Raw genomic sequence first — 14,024 nt, forward strand, 5'->3', positions numbered from 1 at the left:
TTCGTGGGGTATCCAGGAATGTAAAACAAAGACGGCACGTTCAATAGAAGCTCAACTAACCTTTTTGGAGCTTGTGCTGTGTAACTTTAAATCAGTGTTTGTGGTTGCTACGGTGGTGTAGTAAAGCACATTTCGTACTGATCGCACTGATTACTGCAAAGCGTGAGTAATGATTCTTCGCTGACTGCTTTTTTATGTATAATATGGTCAGAGTGCAACAGAGCCGAAACGTCAAAGAGAAAAGTGACGATAAATGTTGTCCGTAAGGTCATCAAATGAATATTCAATATTTCGCAAGGTTTGATGCGTGCTTTAGAATACATCCAGCAAAAAAAGAAGCAAAAAAAGAGTTGTGTAACTAACTATTTAAGGAAGTTTCGGTATATTGATTAAAAGAACTAAAATTACGTGGTATCTGTAATTCATTTTCTGTTGGTCTTCTAGTAGACGTCAACATGAAGAAGGCTAAAAATTGCCAAGTTTTATTTTTAGTTTGAAGGGAAGAGTCTTTGACCGGTGGCAACCTCGTTGATAATACCAGCCTCCCCTAATTTTGCAATTAGATCCAAGACCATGAAATCACAACCTGGTGCTGCACCAATGGCTGCAGTAACAGGTAGGTATTTTTGAGTAAGGGTGATGGTAGAATTGTAAGCAATTTCTCCCAGAGGCACAATAGCTTCAGGAGTACGTGCAAAAGAAGAAATCATTAAGTCTGAAAATCCTGACATTTGACCCCCAGATGGTGCTGTTCTGTAAACGTTTCTATAAGTGGTTGATCCAACATTTGATAAGAACATATACACAGAGTTGGAGCATGTCTCACTGTCTGGAGTGGTGACATTAGTGTTCCACCATTCATCAAACAATTCCTTGTTCGCACGTGCTTCTTCATAACGAGTCTCTGTGAAGTTGAAAAATGCCCAGTCCCATCTAAACTTTGGAATTGGATCTAAGAAAGGAGTGTCACCATCGAAAGCCATTTGGTAGTCATTTGAAAACTTTTCCCAAATGTTAACATACTGGTAGTAGCCAGCCAATCCAGACCATGTGTTGTTACTGACTTCCGTTAGATTTCTTCCTGTGTCAGCAGTGAACTTGGAATAAACTGGTAGGGTCTCATTGGTACCGTTGAGGAAACTGACAACATTGCTTACAAAATCGTGGAACATGGCGCGTGCCTCTGGACCTGCGCGGGTTTCTATGTAAGCGCTTGGTACTTCTTCGATGTCGAAAGTGTATACTGTACTAGGGAAAGATGTGTAGTTGGCAGAGATGTTCTCATTCGCACCATACCATGCCTCACCAAAGACCTTGAATAACTCTGGAGTTCTGGCAAAATAGCCTGCGGTATCCATGATATCACTCATAGGGATGACACCATCCAGGGAAATAGCATCAAAAGTTGGTCTTAAACCGTATAATCCTTGAGATCCGGCAGGACAACGAACAGAACAACCAGTGTCGGAACCAATGGTAAAGTCTAACCAAGGGTAAGCTGCCTCTGCAGCACCTGAGCCACAAGATGAAGATGAAGGAGATTGGTAACCATCTCCTCTAGGATTGAATGGAGCATGGTAATCCACATAATCAGCTGTAGGTGTTTCTCCGTTGGCAAATTGTGTCAACTTCAATTTTCCCACAACTACTGCGCCCATGTCAAGAACACGTTGAATAGAAGGACATGTGACGTTTGCTTCATCATATAAGTCATAATAGTTTCTCGAGGACCCACTGGTTTTGATTCCTGCAATATCATACAGATCCTTTACAGCAACACGGTAGCCTGCTAGTGGTTGTTCTTTTGTCACTGTAAAATACAATTTCGAAGGAACAGCAATGGTTTGTGCATGCGCGACGGCAACACCTGCTGGAAGAACCATGAAATCATTAGCATCTTCATCTGATGGTACGATACCAGATTGGAAGGCAGCATAATGGTCTGCGTATAGTCTGTACGCTCTGTAAACATTTAACTTTCCTTCCAAGAAAGAACCAAAGTAAGGCCCATTTGGTAGCGCATTACCTTCCAAAGAGATAACATTTGACACACCTAAAGTCGATATGGATGAGTTCGAGAGAGAAGCCACCTCGACGTTGGAAGATTGAACCAGCACAGTTTCAAGGAAGAAAGCAGAAAAAACGTCGTCGGAAGAGGAGAAATTTGCAGAAACTGATTCTAGGACAGAGTAGTCCAAACTACCAGAGTGGTTGATAACTGTCAAAGGGAAAAGGAATGAGTCTTCCAAAGACCCGACTAACTCGCTAACGAGTTTCTCATGGATAGTTAATTCGGGTGTGCCTGCCACATAGTAAGAAACGTTACCTAGCTTGACTTGTTTGGATACCGCAATTGCCAGCAAGACCTTGACATAAAGGGATAGAGCAATAATCAATCCAAAAGCTCTCATTTTGGCTGTTGAATTATTGTTTGTGTTTGCTCCTTTAGAAGATATTCAAACCCATCAACTCATCTTCCATAGGAAGCAGCTTGACTTATATACATTTTTATTTGTATTGCACATTGACAATGACACAGATTGTACTACGACACTGCTTGAAGAAAAGTGAAAGAATAATGAATACCGGTGTTGTCCTTGTCAGACATTTTCCTCTTTCGTGCAAAGCTGAGATATTGCTTATTTCAATTCAGGTTGATTTACCTTCGTAAGCCTGAAAACGATCTTGATGATAGATTTCAATCGTTATGAGAAGAGCATTGTCAAAAATACTCGACCAATCACACAGCTGTAAACGATCTTAAAAGCAGATTAGAGTGATTGGAAATATCTGCGACAATAACCCGCCGTATCGTGTATCCTGTAGACTGTCTTATCAGCATTTGAGAAATCTTATTCAAGAGCGTCAGGCGTCGATGAAAATGTAGCCTTTTTTTGGAAAGATCTACACAACCTAAAATGAGACAGACTCGTAAAAAGATAACAAGGAACCTAAAACAGCAGATACTCCTAAAAGATCATTAAAAAAAGAAACGCGGATATGCTCGAGCAGCACCAATCACAAGAGAGGAAGGAAAAGCTTATCTTTGTTAGTGTGGGTGCTATACTCGCTACCTAATAACTAATTGAATCAGTAATCTCAACAACCAGCTTTGAAATTAGATTTTATTATTCAATCAATTTTCTTGACTCTTTCTGAACAGGAAGAGCAGTATGACAAAGATTTGTATCACCCAATAGTAAAGTGATTACCAGATCTCTTCTCGTAAGCAAGTCACGTATGAAGAAGTTAAGTGGCAAGCCCGTGCCAAAGAATTACACTTCAAGAGATGTATGTAGCACACATGTGCAAAGGTATCACGACTAAGAAATTGTGCTGAGACAAACGCATCCGCAGGTTATGGTGTATGATGTAGGGAAAGACAATTGTCAGGTGAAATAGGAGAAATCGATGTGATAGTGAAAGAACTGACAAGCTGTGCAGTTAACGTTGATTATAATTCTGAAGGTCGCTTTGTTTTCGATAAGTTGAATGTAGAATCATGCTTGACGTTATTCGTTTTTTTTTCTGTATTGAAGAGCAAGATCTTGACGGCGGCGACGACATTGGAATAGACTGCCGAACCGAGTAAAAATGGGAAAACTCTTTTCTGCACATGGATTGCACTAATCAAAGTCCCATCCTATTGGGCAAATAAACGAGTAACACAAATGGAATTATGATTCGATCGGAATGATGATTCGATCGACTGCTCTCTCACATATACTGTATTTTTAGCCTCTCGCTGGGTGGAAAAATTGACGTTATTACCCAGCTTTCTTTTTAGATCCAGTGGTATTAAGTCAAGAACGGAAATAAGTTTTCAGCTCTGGCAAATCTAACAATGCTTTGAATTCAAACCACTTCACTAAATTTGACAACATTTGTCAGCAGGGCTGCGCATTAAATGAGCAAGGCAAGTCCGTCGTGACCAAAGTTCATGGCTGCTCTTCATCAACCGTCAAATGCTTGCAGAAGTTGGGGAGGGGGGGGGGTTATGTCCTTTGACGCATTGGAGATTCAAGATTCTTTTTTACAACAGTATAAGATTTTTTAGGCTCTGATCCCATTTTTGGTATCTCCAGTAGGCTTTATTTGGCAGAATCGTGGTATTCTCAGAAAAGGTCACGCGAATAGAGAATCGTAAAGATGATGGCAGTAAATGGAATGATAAATTTAGATAACTATCTATCGACCGGTTTATGCAATGTACGAGGATTGCGCGCATCTTACTATTAGTTTAGGTGTTACCAAATATGATTACCGGTTGTTTATAGGTTGTTTAACTGTAGATACAGCTCAGACAACCAGTACTGATGGAATCAAATTGCTCATGCCTTAATTGTCTTATTTCAGAGAAAGTACCATTTAGATATTTGAAAGTATCGACAACGGAATAGTATTAGAAAGATCACAGCAATTTCCCCCTGTTCGCAGCCGAAAATGAACAGTAGGATCATACTTTTCAGTTGGAGAACGCTCAGCTGAAAATCAGCAGAGAAAATAACTTTTCCGCAATAAAAATCTGTCGAAAACGAAATGACATACACGTAGATTTGGATTCCGGTCAACACTTTGGAGGCCAAAAGATGAATGTTTATGTTCATGTTCATTGAAACTGGAATTTTAACAAAAGAATATTTCAGAATGAGTAGACTCTTGATAAAGTTCTTTCCAGGGCATAATTGATACAACAGAAGCAAAATATTTTTGGACGTCGGGAAATGGTTTCTTGTCAAGTATACCAACATTTTGTTCTTCTCATTTTAAATTTTATCCGTCTGGATACGTGTTCAGCCGCTGATTTTTTATTTGTTTTAGGATGGGCGTGTTGCTTTAAACCCAGAGTCTATTTTAAAAGCTTGAAACATTCCTCATATTTCATAACTAGTGTCCTGTAAGCAGCCGACGGAAAATGCATGTGCTCCACTAACGGAGTCAAACTGGGCTCTTGTGAAATGAAATAAAGGGACCTGCTAGAATATTGAAGCAAAAAGGAATTTGCCTTTGACGTTACATCGATACAGTTTTCCGTAAGAATAAATTCGTTCAAGAAAAAAGTGTTCTCACAGTGCAGTAATTCATTTAAATCTGAATCTGTGTATGGTACTAAGATGGATGCTTAGTTCACCTTACCTTTTTTACTAAACAACAAGAATAGGGCTTTTGAACTGAAATATCTTTAATTTCTATTATACATGAGACGTTCGTTTTGATTATGGAGGTCCAAACCAACAAGCGGAGGAAAATCAAGCTCTTAGATAAGATTACTCCATGTGGAAGACTAAGAAGTGTGATCAAAAAGAGCGAGTCGTTCATAATTCAGAGATTTGACTATGATTGGAAGAAAAGTTAAAAACACCAGATGTGTTTGACAGAATATATATGGACCTTCATAGTAGCGAAAGACTTTCTAAAGTTGTACCATCTATGCGCAGATAAACATCAAAAAGCTATCCGATTGTGAGGAGCTACACTCAAAAAGTGCAATCTGTTGCATACATAAAGCTGGCATTCTTTTCAGATGTTCCCTATTCTTTTACTCACATTTGACTAAATTTTTTTCCTTTAGAGAATCCAATATTTACATTAGTCCAGGAATATTAAATAGTGACTTTTGTACCATTCTTCAATAAAACTACACCAGTGACTTTGAAATCGAAGACCTTTACAAGGAGCACAGGCTAATATTAATATAAATGTTGATATCAGGTTGTAGCGTGTTATTGCTAATGGAAGCTAACAACACTACTACGTCTTAAACACTACTACATTTACAACGGACTACGAAAAGCAAGAATCACACAATTAATAAAAACATCATAAAACACTACAATTGCAACTGTAATTGTGTTTGGTTTTTGTCTTGTTTTGTTTTGTTTTGTTTTTTTAATGTGATTCTTGCTTTTTCGCATGTGTTAACATCCGGCCTGTTTAATTATGCGCCGATAAAGAAAAAACAATCATCCCAACAAAATATAAATTCTGATATAAATCTTCATTTTTTTTTACCATCTAATAAATGGAGAGGTCAAGTCTGCCTCTAGAATGCTAGTATATTACATACTATTGCCTTCTCTTTGCCTTCGTTTCTTGTCATCAATTACTTTAAATCCTCGATGACGTCTTTAACGTAAGTACGAAGAGGACCGACTTCAAACTCTGTATTTCAACTAAATTATCAGTTACCTGTGCAAGAATACGGTATTACACAGTCTCGTACGGCATTCGGAGGTGAAGTAAAATGAAACATTTGTTTTTGAAATAATTTTGTGGGAGAAAACCTAATTTGAATAGAGCACTTGAAATGGTAAGTAAGAACATTTCTATAGCTCGAGACAGCGTGAGCAGGTTCATGTTCAGGCAACTACCAATTCTAGACCCATTTGGTCTCATACCGACCCTGAGAGATTTCGAAGAATCTCTCATAGTCAGACAAGTAACCGGTTTTATTTCTTGGTTACATTGAAAAATGCTCCAATACTACCAATCAAGCGCTAATGAATTTAAGACTATTTATATGACAGAATTCACTAATTCTGCTCGTTGAAGTGCTCTTCCAAGGCTGAATAACACTGCCCAGTCGCTGAACAAGAACAACCATTCAGGATAGTACCAGCCAGACGTATAACCCCCCCCCCCCCCAAATCTTTCAACGCTTAATATATGCTTTTTTCTATTCTTTTCCTTATGCTTTCAATGCAGATCATCATGGTGCATGTCTTGTGAAGATGCACCAGAAATCAACCTTGGCGTAACTTTAAAGCGCGATTTAGAGATGAACTGTATTTGGGGTTCGTATTTTGATACCATGGAGACGTAGGTCAAGCATAACTCGTATAGCTTTCTAAGATTGTCCAAAATGATTTGGTCAACTCCGCTGTCCATTGCTCCTAATACGAAATTGAAACTAAAAAAAATGCATCAGGCAATTTTCAGACCAACTATATCAAGAAAGCGTTTTCTTGATTCAACTTTGTTTTATGGTCCACTCGATGTAGTTTGTAGAAGAAATGCTATACTTTGCTGATTTCACATTTTAGCTGATTGAGGACTTAATTCATTTTCAAAAAGCACGGTTAACTCTCTCATGCTGCCACGTGCACAGGTTTCAAGCCCGCTCGATGAGGGTTTCTCTCAAGGAATGAGAAGGCCTCTATCGATAAGAAAGACTCCTCACGGATCACGACAATCTGGATCGCTATTGAATCCGGGGCCGCCGCCATTCAGCATACGACTAAAGGCGCAAGAAATATCAAAAAAGAGCGGGTGATGATGTCTTGATGGGATGTAACTCGTTGGGGTGAATTTTAGGAGATTTATGTGCGTTCTAATTCCATAGTTCATTTCAAAAGAGTCCAAAAGTGATTGTTTTTCATGACACCACTCGTACATCAGCGAACGGAGCTCTCTGCGTATCTTGACATAAATAGCGAAGAACACCTCTTTCAGAGCGTTCTCTTCCCAGCTTATCGTTTGCAACAGAAAATCTAAAGGCTAGTCTTTTGGAGCCAGATCGTTTGGCGGAATAGCTCTAGTCACGGAACATTTAACAACGACAGAATTTGCACTTGATGCATAGTAGACACCGTGACACTTTCGTTCGGCTTGTGGGTGCGCTAGTAAGCGCAATACATCTTTAAAAATCAGTTTTACTCGCGTTGAGCTATGTTGATCGTCTTGTCGGAGATCGTGTTTTACCAAGTAACGGACACTTGCTTCCGCCTGCACGTTCAGCCTCCACAAACCTTCTCTACGCCAGAAGAACCATCAGAAAAATAAAAACATCAGCTGGACTTTCACCTGCGAAAAATAAGAACACGAATTATTGATAACTACGTTACTCACATATGAACTTGATGGGAGTAGATTCATATTTAGCCATTCCTTCCATGACTATCCAAAATAAGATTGCTAGGCACTCACGGATGTTACACACGAAGTACAGATTTGCAAAGGCCTCCGAGGCCAACTAAACAGCTTTGCAAGCATGCGGCTAAACAAATCTCACTTGAAGTAATGATTGATACCCCGTCGCTATTACAAAGTCCCCACTATATTTCAACAAGCTCAACACCGAATTTGCTGAAGCTAACATTTCGATGCCTTGATGACCACCTTTACATTAGTACGACATCTAGGACTGTAGTACCTATTTGGTCCAGCGCTACCTGTATGCGGAAGTCGATTTCGAGAAAACACAGGCGCGGCAAACACAACTATACAGGCATCCGTCAACAATGGTGCTCTCGCACGTATAGAATGAGCTGAAAAAGCATAATAGTAAGTTACCTAAAAGGCTTACGAACACGCAAGGAGATAAGAAAGGTGTTTTGCCGTAATGCGTCATGTAATTGAGCAATTAAGGAAGTGAAATTTTCTAGCAAGCACCCCCTCCTCCCTCGTTAGTTATAGTGTGCTCGTCCGCAATCTTGTAAGAAAAAAGTTGATCTAGATGGTAAATATCAATATCCTTGCCGTTTCATGTGAATATCGAATTTCGATAGTGTCCTGCGGAAATATAAAAGTCCTTTGTTGACTTCAGCTGCTAAGAGGAGTAAAAGAACTCATGCGGCAAAATGCTTGCTATATAGACAATGGAATGCATTGTTTCTAAAGCAGAGAAATCAAGGGGTCAATTCCAGAATCTAGTTCGCAGTTTTATATAAGGGCCGTCGAATTGCATTCATGCTGCTTAGACGCATGGAAGGAAACCTGACTTCGCTTGCAAGCTCAGGAAAAAAACCAGGAGAAAACAGGGTAACGATAAGATGAGAATTGCAGTATACAGTGCGCAAGATTTTGATAGAGAGACGTTCTGTAGGGCCAACAAAGACAAGGAGCACGAGTTTCTATTCCACAATGAATTGCTGGAGGAGAGCACAACTTCGCTAGCCGAGAGTTGCGAGGGTGTGTGCATTTTTGTGAATGATGATGCAAACGCCAGAATTATTGGAATGTTGGCTCTGAAAGGTGTTAAGCTTATCGCTCTGCGTTGTACAGGTTACAACAATGTGGATCTGGAGGCTGCAGGTAAATATGGTATCACTGTGGTTCACGTTCCTGAGTATTCGCCTTATGCAATTGCGGAGTATACCGTGGGACTGTTGCTTGCAATCGTAAGGAAGATCAATCGGGCCTGGATGAGAGTTAGACTAGATAATTTCAGTTTGAACGGGTTAGTCGGGCAGGATCTGCACGGGAAAACAGTAGGTATAGTCGGTACGGGGCGTATTGGCGCTCTCGTTGCCAGGACTATGAAACTGGGTTTCGACTGTAATGTTGTAGCCATGGATGTCAAAAAGAATCCGGATGTAGAGGCAATCGACATTCCGTACGTTGAGCTGGAAGAGCTCATCAGAACGTCGGATATTGTGTGTCTTCACTGTCCAATGAATAGCAAAACGCGTCATCTCGTCAACATGGAAACGATCAAGTTGTTCAAAAAAGGGGCCACTCTCATCAACACTAGTCGTGGTGGTCTAACTGATGCAAAAACATTGATATACGCAATTGAAGAGGGTATCCTGGGAGCTTTGGCATTAGATGTGTACGAAGATGAAAAGGATTTGTTCTTCAGGGATTTTTCCAGTTATGTTGTCAAGGATGCTAATTTTCAAAGATTGACCGCGTTCCCTAATGTCCTTTGTACGGGTCACCAAGCTTTTTTCACTACAGAGGCTCTGGATTCCATTGCAAAGACAACGTTAATTAGTATTAAGAAATTTGAAGAAGAAGAAGACTTGCCAACGAAACTCGAATACAAAGGATAAGCGGATCAGCTGCTATCACTTCCCTATGTGTTATCTTTATAGTGCAATACACTTTCATTATTGTATAATATGATGAAGGAAAATTAGCTCTTGCGGGGCGCGTTTATAGGATGTAAGATTGAATTGGAGGGGTGGTTAGATATAGACGGGTGACCTCCTGTAACTGCTAATACCAACTGTTTCACTCCCCGTAACGAGAGACCTGTCTCACGATATACTCTGTATATACTCTGTATATACTATCTTTTCACAAGGATTTTCGGGATCCCGAAGCTCTCTCTCTGTGCGAAGACCAACCTCAGTGAGGAAGCCAGTCCATATGGGAAAGAAAGCTAAATGCTTTTTGTTTTTGATACCTACTTTTGTCTGCAGGTTGCGTATAATTCTGTGGATGCACCAAATATGCTGCCATAAGGGGAACATGAATTGAAAAATTTGGTTAGTTCTCCTCGATTTCGATATTCGAGACACCAAGAAAGCATGAAACAGAGATACAACCTCCTTTCCATACCTTTACTTCAGGTTTCGTAGTCAATGTATGTCCTTGTAAAATATCTATCGCTTTTGCTTTGCCATGTAAAGTTTGATAGTGCATTTTTTTCGGCAGGAGCAAGTTCAACAGTCAGAGTTTTCCAGTTCACATCATAGTCTCTGAAACCTAAGACGTGCTGCTGAACTAATCGAAACCAATTTTTACGGATCAAGGCCGTGTTTTAATAAAATTTGGAATAAGAAAGTAGTGCAGAAAGCTGGGGGGCCCGAGAGCACATACCCAAAGCGGAAGTTCATGTCCCTACCTGGATATCTCAAGGCTGTTTCAAGCTATGAATCTAGCATTTTGTATGATTATACTCCGACGCTTGTCTGGTTTGAGGCTGATTACTTATTGTGTTCTACAAACAATCCTGTCAGTTGCAAGTTTTTGTAACGTCACAGTTTTCAAGAGTTTTTTTTCACTTTATAATTTACTTCAAATCTTAGATGATGATGACGCGGATTAATGATGGTCAGTGCCCACTGTGAGGTACCTTCCTAGTATGCCGCCAATGCCTGAATGTGTTAAGATCTTGTGCCGAACTTATATGAGATAAATGTATCATCAGTATAATTTGGTCCGCTCCAGGAGGAAAGGGTCTCGATTCTGATTGTTTTGGAGACTCTTGAAATGTGATCTAATAAATGAGGCACTCGATAACCATATGTTGTATGAGAGTATGGTAGCCGCCGACTTGCATATAGCCTCGTTTTTACTATCCATATGATTGTATTACACTCAACTCTATTGTTTGGTTCTTTAAATGCTGATCGGTCATCAGTTATTGTTCGCTAATGTGGATTATAACAAATACAGTTATAAAAAGCATGTATCTCTTTAGACTAGGATGAAGAGAGAACTAAACCTGTAAAGTCACCTAATCTTTACTTGACTTCATGGTAGTCCGCATAAAAAGTCACAGTACCCTTGAACAAACAACAAAAAAGGAGTCAATTTATTGCTTGCGCAGATTTTCACAACCATCCTACAATCATAGCTATTTAATGGCCTACTAAGTGAAAATAAAAAAATGTATGAATTTGGAAAGTATGTGAATCCTTAAAGCGTGAAAGTTAATCCACAGATAGTGAGGTGTTTTCCACATGTTCTTTGAATTTTTCGTTGAATAAAGAGAAGCCTTTCTGGGTATCTTCACCGATGAATTTAAGAAGTGGCCATGCGAGAAGTCCAGTGAACTCTTCTGACTGAATAAAAGAGGTTTTAGTCCCATTTTCGATAGAAACAAATTCAAATTTGTGCTCGCCAGCAAAAATTGAATCGAATATTAGCTTACCTTTCCACCGAAAACGCTGCTCTGAGTTTTCCAGAACTACCGGATCGAATATGTTCTCTTTCTGTGAAACGGGCAAAATGATTTTTACTTCTAAAGTGTCACCGGAAAGGATGGGGCTATCTGGCGCCTTGTTTGGGGTTGTTACCTTGATGGATTGAATGAACAGCGACCTCCAAACTGAATAAGCTGCAAAGTCCAAAAACGCCCTGCGGACAGTTTCCACGTCTTTATGTATAACTATTGAATCCTGAAGAATTACCATTGCCTACTGTAACAGCTTCGTAAACAGTCTGGTTTCAAAAAAACCTTCTGTGACCATTAAATCACGTCCAAATTTATATAGCACTTCACCAGAATTTTTATCACATGTATAGTTTTCATTTCCTTTAGAACAATAGACAAACTGTGCACACACTATCAATACAAGCTAAAAAGTGTTCTTTATTTCCGTCGAATGTCTTTTTTTTTTCTCATGTCCTTTTTCTGCCTAAAGTGCCTTATCATTTTTCATTGAGAACTGAAATCGATATATGATAAATGATTCCAATCATAGTATGAATACAAAGCAAACGGATCATTAACTCAAGTGAAGCAACGTAGTTATGTCTTTATGATTTCTAGGGTGTTGAATTTGGCTCATCCAACGTGCTCCTAGAGAAATCTCCAAGTCTTATTAATTATTCGTGTTATATGTCTTCATTGTCATTGTTTAGTGCTTTTTGACTGCGGTAGATACTCTTGATAAATATAATATGTTAACACAATAAGGATGCCTATTTAAAAAAATTTTGATGAAGATAGATCAATTGCTCTTTTTCGGTGTGTACTGCAAAATTTACGTCATTCTGTTTGCTTTCACTTATTTTTCTATTCGGTGATTATGGCAAGGTCCAATATATGTTTGGAGCACTTTACGACTATGCGGGGACTGGTATATCCTCTGCAGAAGTGAGAAATCATGATATCAAACTATGCTTCATCGAACCACTCCGTATACGCTTGCTTCAGAAGTGGAAGCCCGCTAAGCAACTCTTCTTTTGAGTTTCCGTATCCTATACGGATAGTTCCCGGTTTTCCAAAGGTTTCACCAGGAACACAAAGCACTCTATGTTTCTCGGCAAGTTTTGAACAGAATTTGAATGTGTCAGAGACACCGTGAATTTTTATCAAGCAAACAGCACCACCGACAGGGATATTGTAAAAGGAGAACTTATCAGCATTCTCATTTACAAAATCGTTGAGAACTGACAAGTTTTCTCTGCACAACTTGAGGTTGTGTTTTAAAACTTCTCTGTAATTCTTCAAAATATATTGTGAAACAAAGTCATCGATTATGGATACTGATATCGTATTATAGTCTCTTCTAGACGCGGCTTTGCTCAAGAAGTGTTTATCTTGTGAAACTACCCAGCCTAATCTCAAACCAGCAGCAGAAAAGGCCTTTGACATCGAGCCGGTTATGATAGCCTTCGGGTTCATCTGGCAAAGTGATGGTGTCGTGTCGCATGAATGAAAGAGAGGACTGTAAACCTCGTCACATAAAACATGAATATCAAGGTCAGCGGCTAGATCAGAAATTTGTTTCAAAACGTGGGGCGGAATAACACAACCCAAAGGATTGTTAGGGTTATTGATCACAATCAATGTAGTTGTTGGTCTTACCAAAACCTTCAGTTTTTCAATGTTCGGCAGGAAATCGTCTGAAGCCTCTAGATCCAGTAAATCGACTTCCGCACCAAACATTCTCGGAACACTGCTCAGTTGCTGATATGTTGGAGCAACACAAATAACATGATCTCCTGGACCAGCCAGAGCATAATTGACCAGAAAATTTGCACCGATAGCACCGTTTGTAATAAGCACATTGTCTTTATTAAGTTCTATATCTTCACTGGAATACAGAGAAGCAACCCGCGAGCGAACTCCATGTGAGCCTTTAATGGAGCCGTACGTAAATCTGACCGAACGGTCGAACTCAACACGTTCGCCTGTGATTCTTTCAAAGTCATTTAAGCTCAGAGAGTGGCAGCAAGTTTCTCCAAGATTGTAACTCACGCACTCTTCATACGCGTCCATAAAACGTTCGACAGCAAACAATTCTTGATATGGCATCTTCTCGAGCTCTTGATTAGATTTCTGATCTACTTTAAGAGCACGACATCTGATTTGCTTTCTTGAACTGATCCAGATGGTCTTATATATGCATTGCGCAATTATCAGATCATTGTAAGTAGGATATTATCATCACAGTAAAAAACTAGAACGCACGCGCGAGATCGGAACAATTAAGAATTACCAGTTCAGTAGCTCATGGGGACGAATGCATCTGACTACATATGAAGCTATTATCCATTTAAATTTGCAGTTTCATCATGCTACAACAAATAGCGAGTAAATGGAATGATGAAAGATAATTGGTGTG

General features: G+C 39.5%; 4 protein-coding genes across 4 annotated transcripts; 1 reads left to right on the forward strand and 3 right to left on the reverse strand.

Annotated features, from left to right (window-relative positions):
• Positions 1–488: 488 nt before the first annotated feature.
• HG535_0D06230 (uncharacterized protein) lies at positions 489–2,411 on the reverse strand (the record flags this gene model as incomplete). Its single annotated transcript, XM_037288746.1, has 1 exon — positions 489–2,411. The coding sequence occupies one exon, from the start codon at positions 2,409–2,411 to the stop codon at positions 489–491; it is 1,923 nt and encodes a 640-aa protein (XP_037144641.1).
• A 6,360-nt stretch (positions 2,412–8,771) lies between these two features.
• Positions 8,772–9,773, forward strand: HG535_0D06240 (2-hydroxyacid dehydrogenase; the record flags this gene model as incomplete). The annotated part of the gene is made up of 1 exon (XM_037288747.1): positions 8,772–9,773. One exon carries the CDS (start codon positions 8,772–8,774, stop codon positions 9,771–9,773), a length of 1,002 nt encoding a protein of 333 aa, XP_037144642.1.
• A 1,608-nt stretch (positions 9,774–11,381) lies between these two features.
• On the reverse strand, positions 11,382–11,864 carry HG535_0D06250 (SRPBCC domain-containing protein; the record flags this gene model as incomplete). Its single annotated transcript, XM_037288748.1, has 1 exon — positions 11,382–11,864. One exon carries the CDS (start codon positions 11,862–11,864, stop codon positions 11,382–11,384), a length of 483 nt encoding a protein of 160 aa, XP_037144643.1.
• A 707-nt stretch (positions 11,865–12,571) lies between these two features.
• On the reverse strand, positions 12,572–13,714 carry HG535_0D06260 (uncharacterized protein; the record flags this gene model as incomplete). Its single annotated transcript, XM_037288749.1, has 1 exon — positions 12,572–13,714. One exon carries the CDS (start codon positions 13,712–13,714, stop codon positions 12,572–12,574), a length of 1,143 nt encoding a protein of 380 aa, XP_037144644.1.
• Positions 13,715–14,024: the final 310 nt, after the last annotated feature.

This window comes from Zygotorulaspora mrakii, chromosome 4, assembly GCF_013402915.1.
Source record: "Zygotorulaspora mrakii chromosome 4, complete sequence".
Lineage (NCBI taxonomy): Eukaryota > Fungi > Ascomycota > Saccharomycetes > Saccharomycetales > Saccharomycetaceae > Zygotorulaspora > Zygotorulaspora mrakii.